The following is a 19,992-nucleotide window of genomic DNA, read 5'->3' as shown; positions in this document are numbered from 1 at the left end:
ATATATTGATTATGGGCTCTATCAACAAATTTCACTGTTTCAGAAAGATGCATCTGTTCTATACACAGAAAAGCAAGCCATCCTTCAAACATGAAAGCTGCACAGGACGTACTGTGCTGGAGAAGGCTACCCCCTTCTGCAGCTAAGTGGCAGAACCCTGCCATGTGGTTCTCATCAAAGTCCTCAAAAGTGCGTTTCACATCATAATCTAAAGAGACGACCCTAGATTAAATGCAGGCCCAACACATATACATTTCAGGGTTTGGTTGAGGTATTGCGATTGTATAACATATGTAGTCATTTCTGGTACATAAATTGGATTGTTACAGGCCCTTACAGAATCCATAAAGAACCCTCCTACTTTTTATATTCTTTCTGACAATACTTTGTGTAAATCATTGACGTTTATCCGTTGAATTTTGTTAATTGGCTGGTATGGCTTCTGTGTCCTTGTCGGGTGACTTTGGGATATTAGTGTTGAGCAAGGAGAGAGGAAAGGAACACATGAGCCCCATAGGGATGGTGCGAGTGCTGGCAGGGTGGATGAGGGGAGTGGGGAAACCAACAGGGAAAGGGCAGAGAATCCACCCCAAAGCTAGGATACCCCCTCCTTACCTGCTCCTGAGACTACCCCCTGCTATGTGTCACCAGCCAAAGCGACCCAAACCTCTCAGCCCCCAGAAGGAGACAGAATAATGGTCCCCCAAAGAGGTCCGCATTCTAACTCCCAGAATGAGTGAGCATGTCCCTTACATGGCAAAAGGGACTTTGCAGAATTGACTTAGGTAAGGGTCTTGGGTTAGGGAGGTTATCCTATGATCTGGGTGGGCCCAATGTAATCACAAGGGTCCTTATAAGAGCTGGGTAGGAGGGTCAGGCTCACTGAAGGAAATGTGGTGATGAAAATAGAGATCAGAGAAAGATTCAGAGGAGACAGACAGACAGACGGATGGAAGACACTGGCTCTGAAGGGGGAGGAGGGGCCCTGAGGCAAGGAATGCAGGTGCATCAAGAATCCAGAAAAAAGCAAGGAAATGGATTCTCCCCTGGAGCCTCCAGAAGGGACACAGCCCCGCTGACACTGATTTTAGGCCTTCTGACCTCTTGTACTGTAAGACAATGAATTTGCTGCTTTAAGCCACTAAATTTGTGACAGTTGATTATGGCAACAATAGAAAACTAATACCTCTCTCCACCCCAGTGAAAAGTGACTGACTTATAACTCCATTCCTTCAAATCTTGATGGCCTTTCCAGTTTTCAAAGTTTGTGTTTTATGACTACTGACTAGGTGGCTACGAGGAAACCTTGCTGTTGTGTTTTAATAGGCTGAGCGCACTTTACTATAAACAAATTATGAGTCTAATGTGAAAGACTTTCAGAGCTAAAGGCACTGGGGCCACAGAAGTGGGGTAGCATTCCACTTACATTTCAGCAGACAAGAAAGATGGGAGCCCCACACCCACAAGACAAGGTAGCCACTTGCATGAACACCCTCCTTGTCTTTCTTACACAACCTTGGGAATATATTTTCAGTTCCAGGAAAACAAAATTTCTCAACTAGCTGAAGCACTGAAACAAAACTCTCTCCTCATAAATATAAGCATATTTCTAAGAACCACATATACCTGAGAAAATATGAAACAGAACTGACACTTGAGGAAACATAATTTGCAAAGGAGACCTGAGGAAAATAATCATAAGTATCCTCAGAGAGATGAGAGGTTATCACAATAAGAAAGAAAAAAAATGGTATTAAAAAAGTGATCAGAGTAGTTGGAAAATAGAAACAATTATCATTCCCCAACTTGACAAACAAATCTCAGTACATGAGTTGAATTATGTAATGGAAATAAGTGAAGATTAAATTGGTAACCTGGAAATGCAAGCTGAGGTATTCTTCTGGAATAGAGTGCAAAATAAAGAGCAATGAATTTTGAGAAAAAGAGGCAAGGAAAACAGATACAAGAGTCCACGGAAAGTCTAGCAGGACTTGTGGGGGAAAGTCATACCAGATACATCTAACTGAGATTTTTGTTAAGGATAGAGCTATTTAGGTGCCAAAGAAGAAATAAAGGAAGAAAGGGGGAGAGGGAGGGAGGTAAGGAGGAATGAAAGAAGGAAGAAATGGAGAGAGGGAAGGAAGGAAAGAAGGGAGGGAGGGAGGGAGGGAGGAAAGAAGAGCAAAGTGCTAAACAGGCTACCTACAAATATTTTAAGTAGACTAGCATATGACCTCACATCTGCAAGCTATCCATAGAGGAATATATTATTTCTATAACAAAATCATTTTAAACTTAGAATTCAAATACAGAACCAAACCATCATATAATTTTGAAGGCACAAAAAATATTTTCAAATTACAAAGATTCTGTAGAAAGTTTACTTCTCACGGAACCCATTCCTAAGGAGTTACTAGATGACATACTTCACTAAATAACAGCAACAGGGACTTCCTTGGTGGTCCAGTGGAAAATAATCCTCCTTACAATGCAAGGGATGTGGGTTCGATTCCTGGTCAGGGAACTAAGATCCCACATGCCGTGGGGCAACTTAGCCCACGCACCACAACTACTGAGCTTGCACGTCTCTACTAGAGAGGCTGTGTGCTGCAAACTACAGAGCCCACGCGCCCTGGAGCCTGCTCGCTGCAACAAAGATCCTGCACGTCTCAACTAAGACCTGACGCAGCCCAAAATAAATAAATAATCTTAAAAAAAAAATCTTAAAAAAATTAACAACAAAGTTGGAAAAAAGCCATCATGGAATTCAAGAAATAATGGAAAGTAATGAAACCAGTAAGATCATGAAATTTTACTTCTATATGGCTTTGAAGCATAATACGACTTAAGAAACCATTACTCTAAAAGTAGAGGAATCATGGTTTTAAAATAATAAAAATCTGCAAATAACGATGTCACATGCTTTTCAGAAAATCAATGCAATGAGTAGACAAAAAGAGGGACTGAAAGTGCCAAACCACTGCCTGTTCAGCTTCTGAGGGCAGCAGTAAAAAAGATGGATTGTCAATGTTGATAGAAAAACACAGAGTTACCAATTTGGGTAATAATAATAAGATGTATAACTTTCAAACCACAAAAATATTGAAAAAGGAAGGATAGAAGGGATGGGGGAGAAGGAGGAAAGGAAACAGGAAAAGAAACAAGAACACTTAATAGGTTAAAATAAAAGTAAAATAAATGGGAAACGTACATCAAGGTAAGAAATATAATACTAAATATTTCAATTAATGCAGTAAAAATAAATGGGTTAAATCCAGTGTGTGTGTGTGTGTGTGTGCGTGTGAGCAGGAGACAGAGATTCTTAGACTGACCTTAAAACAAAAACAGAAATGAAATTTAGCTGTACACTGTTTACAGAATACACACATAAATCAAAATGACACAAAAATGGAAAATAATGGGGTAGAAACAGATAAACCAAGTAAATGCTAGCACTTTGGAACTATTAATGTCAGCCAAAACATAATCAAGCAGAAAACATATTTTGTTTAAAAGATACAAATAAGAGAAGTGCCTTCTGTGGAATAGGGAGAGACAGAGAGAGGAATATAAGGGTGGCTCGACATACAAAATTTGATCAATATAATACAGCACATTTACAGAATGAGGGACAAAACGAACACGATTATCTCAATTGATGCAGAAAAGGTATTTGACAAAATTCAACACCCTTTCATGATTAAAACAAACAACACTCAACAAAGTAGGAAGAGAAGGAAATTATCTCAACATAACAAAAGCCATATGTGAAAAACTCAGAGTGAGCATCACACTCAATGAAAGCTTTTCCTCTAAAATCAGGAACAAGGCAAGAATGCCCAGTTTCACCATTTGTATTCTACATAGTTGTAAGCTCTAGCCAGAGAAATTAGGCAAAAATAAATAAATAAAAGAGATCCAAATTGGAAAAGAAGTAAAATTATCTCTGTTCACTTATGATATGATCTTCTATGTAGAAAACCCTAAAGATTACTCACACACACACACACACACACACACACACATGCTGTTAGAACTAATCAATGAATTCAGGAAGCAACAGGATATAAAATCAATACACAAAAAACAGTTGCATTTCTATACACTAGAATGAACAATCTGAAAAAGAAATGATAAAAACAATTCCATTTACAACAGCATCAAAAAGAATAAAATACTTAGAAATTAAGTCAACCAAGAAGGTAAAAGACTTGTACAATGAAAACTATAAAACGTTGCTGAAAAATACTAAACAAGATATAAATAAATGGAAACACATTCCATATATATTGATTGGAAAACTTAATATTGTTAAGATGTCAATACTACGCAATGCAATCTACAGATTCAATGCAATCCTTATCAAAATCCCAACGTCATTATTTGAGAAATAGAAAAACTCATTCTAAAATTTCTATGGAATCCCAAGTGAACTTGCATAGCCAAAACAAGTTTTTATAAGAAGAACAAAGCTTTGGAACTCAAAATTCCTGATTTCAAAACTTACTACAAAGTTACAGTAATCAAAACAGTGTGGTACTGGCACAAAGACAGACATACAGACCAATGGAATAGAATAGACAGCACAGAAATAAACCCTTGTATATATGATCAAATTATTTTTGACATGGCTGCCAAGACCATTCAATGGGAAAAGGATAGTGTTATCAATAAATGGTGCTGGGAAAACTGGATATCCACATACAAAAGAATGAAGATGGATCCTTACCTAACATCATACACAAAAATAAACTCAAAACGGAGCCAAGGCATAAATGTAAGACCTAATACTATAAGACCTAAAACTCTTAGAAAAAAGCATAGGTAAAAATCTTCACAAATTGGATTTGGCAATGATTTCTTGGATATGACATCAAAGGCACGGAAAACAGAATAAAAATTTTTAATTGGATTTCATGAAAAGTAAAAAATTTTGTACATCAAAAGACAGTATCAACAGAGTAAAAAGATACCCTATGGAAAGGGAGAAAGTATTTGCAAATCATATATCTGATAAGGTATTAATACCCAAAATACAGAGTACAACAACATAAAATTTAACAACATGAAAACAAACAACCTCGTTCAGAAATAGGCAAGGGGAAACTGGAACACTTGTGCATCGCTAGTGGGAACGTAAAGTGGTACAGCTACTGTGGAAAACAACATGGCAATTCCTCAAAAAAATTAAAAATAATATTGCCACATTTTCAGCAATTTCAGTTCTTGGCATATACCCAAAATAGTTGAAAGCATGGTCTTGAAGAGATATTTGTACACCCATGTCAATAGCAGCATTATTCACAACAACTAAAACTTGGAAGCAACACAAGCGTCTATCAATGAATGAAGAAGTATAATGTGGTATAACCATACAATGGAATATTATTCAGCCTTATAAAGGAAGGAAATTCTGCAATATTCTTCAGTATGGATGAACCTCAAGGACACTATGCTAAGTGAAATATCTAGTCACAAAAAGACAAATATGAAATGATTCCACTTACATGAAATACTTAAGATAGTCAAAATCATAGAGACAGAAGTTAAAATGACAGTTGCCAGGAACTGGGGGGAAATAAATGGGGAGTTACTGTTTACTGGGTGTAAGATTTCAGTTATACAAGATGAAAAGAGTTATGGAGATGGACAGTGGTGATAGTTGCACAACATTATGAATATATATATAATATCACTGAGCTGTACACTTTACAATGATTAAGATGGTAAATTTTATATTATGTGTATTTTGCCACAATGAAAAAAATTAGAAAAAAAGAGATGCTCAACTTCCTTTATAATTAATCAAATAAAAATTAAAACAACAACAAAAAAGGTAGAGATCAAAAACACTGTAACAGAAGTTAATAATGTCTTTGATGTGTTAATTAGTAGACTGGATATGTCTGAGAGAAGAATCACTGAGCTTGAGGATATGTCAATAGAAACTTCCAAAAGCAAAGAGAAAAAAGACTGAAAAAAAAATGGAACAGAACATCCAAACACTGTGGAACAAATACAAAAGGTATAACATACACATAACAGAAATATTAGAAGAAGAGAGATAGAAAAAGTACACAAAAAATATTTGAAACAATAGTGACTGAGAATTTTTCCCAAATTAAAGTGAGACACCGAACAACAGACCAGGAAGCTGGGAACACCAAGCAGAATAAATGCAAAAACAAAAACAAAAGAAACAAACAAAAACCCAAAACCCTACACTTAGGCATATCATTTTCAAAGGGCAGAAAATCAAAGATAAAGAAAAAATAGTGAAAGAAGCCTTCAGGAAAAAATCTTACCTATAAAGGAACAAAGATATGAATTATATCAAATTTTTCCCCTGAAACCATGCAAGCAAGAAGAGAGTGGAGTGAAATATTTAGAATGCTGAGAGAAAAAGGAAGCCAACAACCCAGAATTCTGTATCCTGCAAAATTATCCTTCAAAAGTGAGGGAGAAAGACTTTCTCAGACAAACAAAAATTGAGGGAATTTATTGCCAGTAGACCTGCAAGAAATGTTAAAAGAAGTTCTGTAGAGAGAAGGAAAATGATATAGGTCAAAAACTCAGATTTTTGTAAAGGAAGAGCATTGGAGAATGAGTAAGTGAAGGTTAGATAAAAGCTTTTATTTTTCTTACTCTTATTTGTTCTAACAGATAACAGTTTGTTCAAAATAATAATGGCAACAATGTATTTTTGTGTATGTTTATGTATGCTTATGTATAAGTGAAGTGAATCACAGCAGTGATAAAAGGGATGAGAGGAAGGAATTAGGAATATTTTGGTTTTATAAGGCACTTGTATCACCCATGAAGCAGTATAAGGGTATTCAGAAGTGGACTTGGATTAGTTGTAAATGCATATTGCAACCACTAGAAAAAGTTTAAAAAGTATAATTGCTATGCTAAGAAAGGAGAGAAAATGGAATCATTTAAAATGCTTGATTAAACCCACAAAAGGCAGTAAAAGAGTGGGAGACAAAAATAAGAACAAAGAACGAGGGCAACAAACAGAAAACAGTAACAAATATAGGAGATATTAATCAAACTATATCAATAACCACTTTGAATGTCAATGGTCTAAATGTACCAATTGACGTTTAGATTACACAGATTAGCAGTGGATCAAAAACAAGACCAAACTATATGTTGACAACAAATAATCCTCTTAAAATACAAAGACACATATAGATTAAAAGTAAAGGGATGGAGAGAGATATACCACGCTAACACTAATCAAAAGAAAGCAGGAGTAGCTCTATTAATTTCACACAGAGCAAACTGCACAGCAAGGAGTTTCTCAAGGATAAATAGGGTCATTAGATAAAGGGGTCAATTCTCTAAGATGATATAATAATCCTTAATGTGTTCACATCTAACAACACAGCATCAAAATGCATAAGGCAAACACTGATCTGCAAGGAGAAATAGATGAATCCACTTATATAGTGAGAGATTTCAACATCCCTGTATCATAAGTAGACAGATCCAGTAGGCAGAAAATCAATAAGGCATAGTTGAACTCAACAGCACCATCCATCAACTGGATGTAACTGGCGTCTATAGACACATTTATCCAGCAACAGCGGAATACACGTTCTTCTCAAGCTCACATGGAACTTCCACTAAGATGGAACACTTTCTAGGCTATAAAACACACCATAACATATTTGAAAGAATAGAAATCATACATGCTTTCAGATGACATTGGAATTAAACTACAAATTAATAACAAAAAATAGCTGGAAAAATAGCTAGTGTGGGATGCTGGTAGCTGGGGGGAGCCGTGCATATGTAGGGCAAGGGACATATGGGAACTCTGCTTTTTGCTCAGTTTTGCTGTGAACCTAAAACTGCTATAAAAAATAAAGTAGAGGGAAGAATTAATACAGAAGCAAAAATTAAATAGAAACATTACCAATAAAAATGTAGACATATTATCAATAAAACCAACATCTTAAAAGTAGCAAGTGTGATCAAGAACATTAGCTGAAGATTTCTGAACCTTCTAAAAACGACTAACATTATAAACATATATTTATATCAAGCATGTCTGCTATTACTCAATCCAGAAACAGTGCCATTTAAGCAAAGTAAGCAGAGAAAGAGAGGTAGTGCCAGACTCTGATGAAGAATACAATGACAGAATTGTCTTATAATTTGAAACATTTGGAGAAAAATAGCCTATGAGAATTAAATGTATTCAATATACTGGAGTCAAAATCATCGAACAATTTAGTTTTAAAAGTTTGGTGGAAAATGAAGTGCAATTTAAAATCCTTTATTTTAACTGAGTGTTTCCAGAAAACAGTTCTCTCTCCTCACAAAAAGAAGCCTAATATAATCTCATCTTTAAGCTCTAAACTGATTTTAAATCAAAAACATAAAAGTAAATAATTTTAAAGCCTTAAATTAACTCAGCTTCACAAACTATTTGTGGCATCCTCATTTTATCTGTAATGCCTCTATTCAGTCCTCCAAACTTCTCTTTAAAATGATGAAGGCATACCACAGAAGGAAGCAGTCCTCTTCCAAACTGCGAGAGCAACTATGCTTCCATTTTCTCCGCCTCCGGCGAAATCAACCCTTGTGGGTGCTGAACTGTAATTTGGTCCTGAGCACTGTTGCGCAGTCTGTCTGTTGTCTTCAGTATAAATAGGCCATTTCAGAACAGAAAGGCTCAGATCTAATAAAAATGTGATGTGGCTGAACTTTGCCAAAAAAGAAAAGAAACAAAAAAAGAGACAGTGACAGACAGAGAAAGGAGGAAGATGGCAAAAAAAAAAAAAAAAACCCAAAACAAACAAACACCAGCAACCAAAAAATAAAACCAAAAACAAAAACCCCACAGGCTGTAAAAATTCTCAAAAAATTGGACAGTGTCAAGGCTTTGATGGTGACCTTCACTGCAGAAATTCTCAGATAACTGAAGAGCTGCTGCCCTCTCATGGAGAACTGAAAGATCTCATTTAGAAGCATTGATTCTGCAATCACACATTTACATCCTGCCTTCTCTTTTATTGGACTATTAAAAAAAAAAAGGCACAAACATTTTCTATAGAAAATGCCCATTCTTCTTGATACATAATTTTCCTTTAAAAATAATTAATTTAAATTTTGATGACCCTGGTATTATATAGCACAGGCATATGAAAGCACTAAAATATAGAATTTCACTTTAAGTTTTTATTTGGATTTAGATGTCAAACTCTTTGCCCCACACACGACTGTGGAGAGAAACAGTCTGATGTGACAGGTTACAATTCTGCCCTGAACACACACTTTACAAATCTAACAGTGAAATTTCAAAGTTTAGAGAGCAGCACAGTTGAAGGTTATCTTCTTGCCCCATGTCCACCTTCCCTGCAACATCCTGATTGAAAAATCAAAAATCTTTCCTTCTTATCTTTTGTATTGTTGCCTTCCCAATTTCAGGTCTTATCTCAAGCCGTGCGATCCTAGCAATAGAAATGGGCAAGCTCAAGACCTAAAGTACAATAATAAATTCACTTCCAAGGAACTTTCATATCTTAGTAGCAGAGCAAAGCAACATGCCTTTTTCTGCAGGGGAGGATAATATGCTATAGTGTGCATTTTGATCAAGGGAAAAAATGACCTCAAAATCTAATTTTTAAATTGTCTGTCTTGTTCTACTATAATAGAATATAAATTCCAGGAAAGTAGGGAACCTGTCTGTCTTGTTCTAGGTTGTTAGGCAATTTGAAATACTTCTATGTGAATTAGAAAATTAACACTGGTTTACACAGTGACAGCCATCATTTTTCCACTAGCACTTGTGCCTTGGTTGCATTTCTAAGTTTTTCAAAACATTTGATGCCATGTGGATAAAAATTTCTCCATCCATCCACAAAATAAGATTGGTTTTCTTTTAAATTTGAATTCAAAGAGGATAAAGTTTTAGAAACTACTGTATTTACTTCAGTCTCTATTTTCAAATACTAACCTAATACTTATCCTTTATAAGACACATTCTTGAAAAAAAAGAAAAGCTCTTTTTATCCAGTTTTACTGGAAATATATTAGATATTGTAAGACATTTAAAATGTATATCATGATGATTTGATATAAATATACATTGTGAAAGGATTCCTCCCATCTAGTTAAATGACGAATCTAACATGTAATTTATACAAATGATATTTATCACTGGAGCTTGAAATGGGATTTCCAATAGCTGCATCTTAATCACTTAGAAACTAAGTGAGTTTTGGTATTTCCATATCCTCTTTGAATGCTTCAATAAGGAACTCTTCTCCATCAAATTTGTGTAAAAAGTAAGGCTTTTCTAACTTTGTTCACCTACTTTTGACCCCACTCCAGTGCTGTACTCTTTTGAGCTTGCACTTAGACATTAACATGGTTTTAAAACAAATCTGAATTCCTGTATTGTGCACATTCTTCAAATTTTTCCGAAGTTGGAAGAGAAAATCTAAAGGAAAAAGTCTATTTTTGATTTTATCTCCAAGTATAGAAATTGAAGAAATCTCCAAAAATAAATTTTATACACACACACACAGTAGAACTTCAATGGGTATTCGTCATATTATTCTTTATAACATATATACATTACCCATATTTTCTTATAAACGTGAAAAAAATTAATGAAATAAAAACAAGAGTACAGGGTTGCAATATTATCAGATTAAGCAAAATTCAAGGTCCAAATGAATTAAACAAGATAAAGGGGCGTTTATGTAATGATAAAAGGTTCAAGCATAAAGAATATGTACATTCTGTTTCCTTATGGACTAAATAACATAAAGCTAAAACATGTAGCTCTACAGGAACTTGATAAAATCATCTATCATGATAATATCCTTTAACTCTTTCAGAATTTGACAGCTCCAATACACAAAATAACAATGTTATAGAAGATGTGAAAGATACATTTTTTTTTTTAATTTTTATTTTTTTGCGGTACGCGGGCCTCTCACTGTTGTGGCCTCTACCGTTGCGGAGCACAGGCTCCGGACGCGCAGGCTCAGCGGCCATGGCTCACGGGCCCAGCCGCTCCGCGGCATGTGGGATCTTCCCACAAATATATCTATTAAGTAAAATATGGGGCTTCCCTGGTGGCGCAGTGGTTGAGAGTCCGCCTGCCGATGCAGGGGACACGGGTTCGTGCCCCGGTCCGGGAAGATCCCACATGCCGCGGAGCGGCTGGGCCCGTGAGCCATGGCCGCTGAGCCTGCGCGTCCGGAGCCTGTGCTCCGCAACAGGAGAGGCCACTGCGGTGAGAGGGCCGTGTACCGCAAAAAACAAACAAACAAACAAACAAACTTTGTTCTCTGTAAATGATGTGTATTAAATTTCTAATATCCATGAAGCATTTTAAAAAATGAATCAAAATTCCAACTCTATTATTTATTAGCTGTGTGACCTTGGAAAAGTTACTTAATTTTTCTGAGTTTCTATTTCCTTCTCTGTAAAATAAAAACTGTCACACCTGCTCACTGGATTGTTGTGACAATTTAATAATTTTTTTCTACCACTCTTAGAGACATCTGTAACACATGTGTCTTTACATAATGTATTCCATGCAGTACAGTGTGGTGAATGCATTTGAAGTTTAATGATTAATGAGTGAAAGCCAAGCACAGGAACTGGCACCTAGGAGATGGTAAATAATAGCGTTTTTTTTCTTTCTGTAATTATCTCTCTTCTTGGTACCATCTTCCCCAACTTGCATACTAGTCCTTTTCATTCACATCACAGCTCTCCTCTACTTGGGAAATTTAAATGCTCTGAACTCAGCAACCCCACACACTGCAACAGTGTGCCAGGTAAACTGCTCTTGCCCTTGGTTGCCCTGGGCTATACAACTGCAAATCTAAAATAAGTAATGATAAAATATGAACAAACCAAACAGTAATAAAAAAATTCTTGGCCACCAAGAAAACCTTAAAGAATCCCCCAAAATACAGAGATTTTATGTTCCACATTCTCTAACCATGATTGAATTGTAAGCTAGAAGTTTACAAGAAGAAAAACTAACCTAAAGAGAAAAAAACAAAGTCCTTACAATATGAAATTAAGACACTCTGAATAGTTTCCTACGCAAACATATAATTAAAATACATTACAAATAAAAGAACACTTGATATCAAAATATCTGGAACATAGCTAAACTATATACAGTAGAGAATATTTAAATGTTTCTATTACTAAAAAAGACTGACAATAAATAAGTATGCAACTAAAGAACACTTTATAAAATTATAATAAATCAAAAGAAAGCCGGAGAATTAAGAATCAAGGATGACCCAGCCCCCCACACTCCTTGGGGGTCTGGGTCATCATCCTTAATGATGCCCAGCCCTTCTGGGCATCACACAAATTTTTCATAGCAGCTTTGTTTGTAAAGCCCCAAATTGGACAATTAAAATGCCCTATAATAGGTGAATGAGTAAATGAACCGTGTACAGCCATATTATTAATTACTACTTAGCAATAAAAATAAAAGAACTGTTGATACATGCAACAACTTGGATGCATCTGAAGGGCATTGTGCTGAGTGAGAAAAAGCTAATCTTAAAAGGTCACATACTGTATGATTCTAGTTACATATTGGGTTGGCCAAAAAGTTCCTTCAGTTTTAAAGTAAAAATAAAAGACACATTTTTCGTTTTCACCAAGAACTTTATTGACCAACGTATTCACCCTTGTGTTCCACTACCTTCTGCCATTTCTCAGGCAACTTCATAATTCCATCTTCCCAAAACTTTTATCTTTTTGAGCAAAGAACTCTTCCAGGTGCCTTTTACAGTCTTCCAGGGAATTGAAAGTTTTTCCATTGAGAGAACTTTGTAAAGAATTTTGTAAAGAATAAATGGAAATCCAAAGGTGCAGTGTCTGGTGAATACGGCAGATGAATCAGAACTTCCCAGCCGAGCTGTAGCAGTTTTTGCCTGGTCGTCAAAGAAATATGCGGTCTTGCGTTATCCTGATGGAAGATTGTGCATTTTCTGTTGACTAATTCTGGACACTTTCCATCGAGTGCCACTTTCAGTTGGTCTAATTGGGAGCAGTACTTGTTGGAATGAATTGTTTGGTTTTCCGGAAGGAGCTCATAATAGAGGACTCCCTTCCAATCCCACCATATACACAGCATCACCTTCTTTGGATGAAGACCGGCTTTTGGTGTGGTTGCTGGTGGTTCATTTCACTTGCCCTACGATCTCTTCCATTCCACATTATTGTACAGTAACCACTTTTCATCACCTGTCATAATTTGTTTTAAAAATGGAACATTTTTGTTACATTTAAGTAGAGAATTCCATGGGGAAATATGATCAAGAAAGTTTTTTTTGCTTAATTTATGTGGAACCCAAATATCAAAGTGATTAACATAACCAAGCTGGTGCAAATGATTTTCAGCACTTGACTTGGATATTTTGAGTATGTTGGCGATCTCCTGTGTGTTATAACATTGATTGTTCTCAATTAATATCTCGATTTGATCGCTGCCAACTTCAACTGGTCTATCCGACCGTGGAACATCCTCCAATGGGAAATCTCCAGTGCGAAACTTCGCAAACCACTTTTGACACGTTTGATCAGTCACAGCACCTTCTCCATACATTGCACAAATCTTTTGTGTGTGTGTTTCAGTTGGGTTTTTAACCTTTCTTGAAATAATAAAGCGTAATATGCCAAAAATGTTGTTTTCTTGCATCTTCAATATTAAAACTGCTACACAAAAATTCACCAGTTTTGATGTTTTTTTTTAATGCACGCTATGACAGCTGTCACAATACAATCTAACAAACTTGTTTCGAATGAAGTTAAAGACAGCCAAGTACTACTAGAGCCATCATACGGAAAACCAAACAAACTTCTTGGCTAACCCAGGAGCATTCTCGAAATGACAAAATTATATAGTGGAGAACACACTGGTTGCTGGGGGTTAGGGATGATGGGGGAAAGGGGAGGCATGACTATAAGAGGATAGAACAGGAGAGAGCTTTGTGTGATGGAACTATTCTGTATCATAAATATGGTGGAGGTTACACTAATCTACATATGTGATAAAATGTAGAAATACACACACCTATTGGACCAACGTCAATCACCTGGTTTTGATATTATAGTCATGTAGGATGTAACCACTGGGGGAGACTGGGTGAAGGGTGCATGGGACCTCTCTGTACTATCTTTGCAACTTCTTGCAAATCTATAATTATGCCAAAATAAAAAGGTTTTTTTAAAAATAAAGGATAAAATTATTAAGTAGAATTTAAAATATTGATAAAATAAAATCTTGTTCTTTGAAAATACAAATAAAACATATTAAACCCCAACAAATCTGACCATACAAGAGAGAAAATGACAATACATAGTTAGGGGATAAGAAACAAGGTAAAACCCCAACTACAGAAGAAATTAGGAGACCTTATATATTCATCTATTTATATATGGCAATAAATTTGAAAATTTATGGTAAACTCATCTACTATAGGCCACTTTTCTAGCTAGGGCCTCCCTGGATGGCCACACAGCTTGTGCTCACTGAATTCACTCCCATAAAAGACGCCAGAAGTCTACAGGGTGGAGGGGGAAACACAATTGTATGCATGAGCTGCCCTTTTCTTGGTGCTGAGGACAGATCAATTTACAAGATTCCCTTGAGATAGCTTATAGATGCAAGAGCTACAAACATGTAAGTTGAATCCAGTAGAATATTTTTAAAAAATACAATTCAGACAAGTAAGATATATTCCTAGTATGTAAGGATGGTTTTGCAACAAGAAATCTTCAACATGATTCCTACATTAAACAAAACAATGAAACCATTTGCTTGTATCAATAGGTGGCAAAAAATAAAATAAAATTGAAAACATTCAGCTGCCATTCTTCATAAGACTGAATTCAAATATTAAAAGTAGGGATGTAAACCAATATTCTAATTAGGCTATTTATTGAAATAAAGAAAAAAGCAAATAGTACATTAAAAGGCAAAATACTGAAACTATTGCCATAAAATCAGGATCAGATAAAATTATCTTTACTCACACATATTATTATGAACCTAGATAATAAGAAACACTAAAGAGATTAGTATTAATAAATTCATTAAGATGATGTTTGTAAGAAACATATAAACTAATTTTTCTTTATTACAGAGAAAAAGAAATAAGAAAAAAACCCATGATATACTATAGTAAGAATAAAATGCCTAGGAATATATTAACAAACATAGCTAGGGGGTTTATATGAAGGAGATTCTAAAATTTTATTGAAAGACATAAAGCAAGAACTCAGTAAATGGAAAGATATGCCATGTTTCTGGATGGGAAGACTTTTTAAAATGTCAGATTGTAAGTTAATACATAAATATAACGAGGCTCCTGTCAGAATTCCAAAGAACTTTATTTTGTAACTGGATAAAATGATTGCTGAGATAAGATGTTAAAAAAAATTGCAAGGGGGAAAACGATTTATAAATATATTGCAAATCAAATCATTATTTGGACTACATTTGTGGAACAGAATAGAATCTAGAACTAATTCAACTGTGTATCTATTGATTGAAGAAACATCCATGACCCGTCTAGTACTTGGGCCTCTTCACCCCACATCAGGCACTCATACATGTTTGTAACTGTGGTCTACTCCCAGAATCTCACTAGCAAGCATCTCTCCACTGGTGCCTGTCTTTCTAGCTCACTTGCCTTGATATATCCATTCCAAAATATTTGACCCTACTGGGAACACCCATCCTTTGGTTCTACAGTTTCCCCCCATCAACAATTTCTTGTTGACCTTGCTAGTTAACAATGGCTGTTCATTTATATGTGGAATCTAAATAATACAACTAGTGAATATAACAAAAAAGCAGCAGACTCACAGATATACAGAACAAACTAGTGGTTGCCAGTGGGGAGAGAAAAGTGGGGGGGGCAGTATAAGGGTAGGGTATTACAAGGTACATACTATTAGGTATAAAATAAGCTATGAGGATATACTATACAATATGGGGAATATAGCCAATATTTTATAATAATTATATATGGAGCATCACCTTTAAAAATTGTGAATTACTATATTGTACAACTGTAATTTATATAATAATGTACAGTAACTATACTTCAATTAAAAAAATGGCTCCAGCGTAGGAGGGTACCCCCAAGCACGTGAGTTTGTTTGTATGTCCTCCCAAAAACATGTTAAAAGTATATTAAAGAAATTGAAGAACAAATCTTCTTAGCAGTGAGGAACATTATTATTCTAGATTTATGCAAAATGGAGAAAAGGTGAATGGCTCTATTGGATAAAAGAGGAGAAACTGTAGGTCTAGAATTCGCAGGTGGAGAATACAAGAGGCCAGAGCCATTCTGCCGGGGGTCACAGAGGAAGCCCCAGGCAGTGTCAGGCATAGTGGAGATGGGAGGAAGAAGGGGACCAAACATTGTACACAAGGGAACTTTTGGATGTCCTGGTAATAGGAAGGTTCCAGATCTTGTGATAGCGGTTTCATAAGTGTATGTATTTATTAAAACCCATCAAATTACAGTCCTAAAATGGGTGAATTTATTTTATGTAAAATATACTTCAATAAAGATTTTTTAAATTGCCTTAGGAACTTATCCTCCACAGATACGAAACAACACATACGGTTATTCACTGCCCATTCACAGGCAACTGGTTGAATAAACTGTGCAACCCAGGACAATGGAGGACTTGCAACCATAAAAAAAAAAGAGGAAGAACGCTACAAACTGAGGATACATGGAGTGATTTTTCAGGTTACACTGTTAAGTAAAAAAGCAAGATTCAAGAGTGTCTACAGATGCTACCTTTTGTATAAGAAATGGAAAAAAAGAATACTGCATAATTTTTGCAAAAACAAACATAGGAGGAATAAACCAGAACCTATTGATAACGACTACATATGGGGAAGGCAAGATCACAATGGGGTCAATAGGTTTGGGAACGTGACTTGTCTGATTTAGCTTTTTATCTGGTATTGACTTTTGAGCCATGTGAAATGTTTTAATTATTCAAGACTAAATTAAAAGGGGTGAAAAAAGTAACCCTAAAATTGAATATATGCAGGAACAAATGAACTTATATCAAATAGATAGTAAGACCACATAGAAAAATATGTATTCAAGTAATTTGAACACTTTACATCCGTAGTGAGATAAACACCTTAAGGTTAAAAAGAATGCAAGTGAATTTTGACGTTTTCTTAGCAGGTTCATGCTTGGTAGATCTACTGGTATTATAACTCTGAAGTCATTTTGTAAAGAGTGATTTATTCGTATTTCTATTCATGAAAAGTGAACTGTGCAAGAGGTACGTGTAAACAGACATGTTTATTAATGTACATGGTTATTTATGCTCTCTATCCAGCACTGCAAGATTTATTAGTGTTGTTTTAGAGAAAACTTAGATGTTGTTTGTGTTTCTAACCGAAAAAAGGTGGTATGAGTGTGACACACAGGAATATTTAAGTAGCTTAAAATTCCTAGTGAAGGAAATATGGCTAAAGGCACATGAATCTCAAGAGGACAGCTGCCTCGTGGCCAGGAGCCTGTCCTATTTCCTGACACGGTGGCAGGTGCAGACTTCAGAGGCTGGGACATGCAGGATGCCTTAGAGCCTGACGTGGGGTTGGCTGTCAACATCTAGGTCTTCACAACGCAGGGAACCTGGCAGCATCCTCAACAGGTGCCTCATTTGCACTTATTGGCTCTCCTTAGAAATCACTGTATCATTTATTTCCAGTTCACTCTTCCATGCCAGTTTTTGCCTGTTGAAAAGACCAAAGAGACAAACTGCTTGCAGAAGAAAAAAGGAAAATTCACATATACACGTATGGAATGAGAAACTATAACCTTAGAAAAATAATTTTCAAATGAGTATACCCAATTTTGTTCCAGAAAAAATTTAAATCTCAAAAGGAAAAAAACCCCACTGTTTTCTCTATGTGAATTATAAAAACTGACTTAAGAATAGAAAAACTAAGACGACCAATAATCATGATATGCTAATAATAGCTAAGCTTATTGAAGTGTACTGTGTCAAGCTTTATACTCCCTAATTCATTTAATGCCCAGAACAACCCTACAAAGTATTGAGACTATTATTATCCCATTTTCAATTTGAAGAAACTGAGAACCAAGTCTAGGAAACTTACAACAAACAGGCAATACCCATTTTTAAAATTAAGTATTCCAGCATGTAGAAAAAGATAGAATCCCCAATTTTATGAATCTTGCAAAACATGAGGTTAGCACCAACAGAAACAATAGCCAAGTCTCACTATGACTACGTAAGAAAAAAGCAGAAAGCGGTGGAAAGCTCTCCTAGGGAGAGCTCGGCCTGTGGAATTCTAAGAAGACCCCTGGCCTTGGAGAGGCTGGGAGGGCTGGTCGAGGAGCTAGCTGCATGTTAGTTGCCTCTTTGGAAGGCCGCAGACCCTAACAGCAGTTGTGAAATGGGGGGCTCCCTCCAAACACTTTGTCAAAAAGAGATTCAAAATGATATTAGAAACAAAACAGATGGCTGTAATTTCCTCTGAATAAATATATGTATTAAAATTACAAATTACATTTTTTCTATTTTACCTAGAAAACAAAGAAACCTTATTTTATTTTATTTTATTAATTAATTAATTTTTGGTTACGTTGGGTCTTCGTTGCTGTGCCTGGGCTTTCTCTAGTTGCAGTGAATGGGCGCTACTCTTCCTTGCGGTGCGCAGGCTTCTCTCATTGCAGTGGCTTCTCTTGTTGTGGAGCATGGGCTCTAGGCACACGGGCTTCAGTAGTTGTGGCTCGTGGGCTCTAGAGCGCAGGCTCAGTAGTGGTGGCTCACGGGCTTAGTTGCTCCATGGCATGTGGGATCCTCCCGGACCAGGGCTCGAACCCATGTCCCCTGCACTGGCAGGTGGATTCTTAACCACTGCACCACCAGGGATGTCCCAAGAAACCTTATTTTAAACCAAAGTACCAAATTAGTCAGCTGGATAGACAGAAAAGTCAACAGCTTTTCCTTATTAGCAACAAGTTCATAGATTCTGAAATGAGAAGACCAACTCTACACACACACACACACACACACACACACACACACACACACACGAGTTCTTAGGAATAGTTTTGAAAAAGAAGGTTCAGGACCTATGTAAAGAAAACTATAAATATAAAAACAGTATAAAATCTGAATAGACAGAAAGATATCTCATTTCCTAATGGCAAGTCTTACCATTAAATTATCAGTTTTCTCATAATTAACATAGAAATATTTATCAGGTGATTCCAATTAGAATTCTAGTTTTTACAGACTGAAATGATTAAATTCTGAGTTTAAAAATTTTAATTATGCACTATTTCAAAGAAATTCAAAAGACAAACCACTAATTGTGACAAGACTTCAGGAATATATATTAGTGACAAAAGACTAGTATCCACATCACATTTTATAAAAGACCTCTATTAAAAAAAGGAACCACAAAAAGGAAAAATGGGCAAAGGATAAAGTGAAAGAATCATATGTAAAAAAACAAATTGAAAACAGTGAGAAAGGACTTCCTTATCAGCCATGAACATATTATAGAGCCACTAACGTCAAAACCTTTGTTTTGCCAGGCCTCTGCTACAGTCTGATGGAACCCACAGAGCCCTTCTAAGAACGTTTTTTAAACATAAATGAAACACACGGGACTAAAGAAAACCAATTGCACTGAAATCCATAACCTTCTAAGGTGAAGAGAGCCCAAAATAGAAGACCAAAGTAGATTCTAGTACTTACGGGAATTTTATCTAGGGCAAGATTGGGGTAAGTGGGGTAAAGAAAGTTTATTTAATGTGTAGTACTGACACAACTGGCTACCCATATGAAAAATAAGATGGCTCCCTACTTTGTGTCATAAGCAAAAGTGAATTCTAAGTTATTAAGGATTTAAAAAGAAAAAAGTAAAACAAAAGTCTCAGAAGAGGTTAAGGAGATTGCATGTACAGT

The 19,992-nt window shown here is 35.9% G+C and overlaps 1 protein-coding gene across 1 annotated transcript in view; it reads left to right on the top strand.

The window, feature by feature from the left end:
* MKX (mohawk homeobox) overlaps positions 1 to 19,862 on the top strand; it is a 178,555-nt gene extending 158,693 nt beyond the window's left edge. Inside the window, exon 6 of the mRNA XM_060291579.1 lies at positions 19,620 to 19,862. Within this exon, the coding sequence (XP_060147562.1) occupies positions 19,620 to 19,683 (64 nt within the window). The 3' untranslated portion in view covers positions 19,684 to 19,862. The remainder of the gene's footprint in view (positions 1 to 19,619) is intronic.
* The last annotated feature ends 130 nt before the right edge of the window (positions 19,863 to 19,992 follow it).

This window comes from Globicephala melas, chromosome 2 (assembly GCF_963455315.2).
Source record: "Globicephala melas chromosome 2, mGloMel1.2, whole genome shotgun sequence".
NCBI classification, from domain to species: Eukaryota; Metazoa; Chordata; class Mammalia; order Artiodactyla; family Delphinidae; genus Globicephala; species Globicephala melas.
This window is presented reverse-complemented; position numbering and strand designations above follow the sequence as displayed.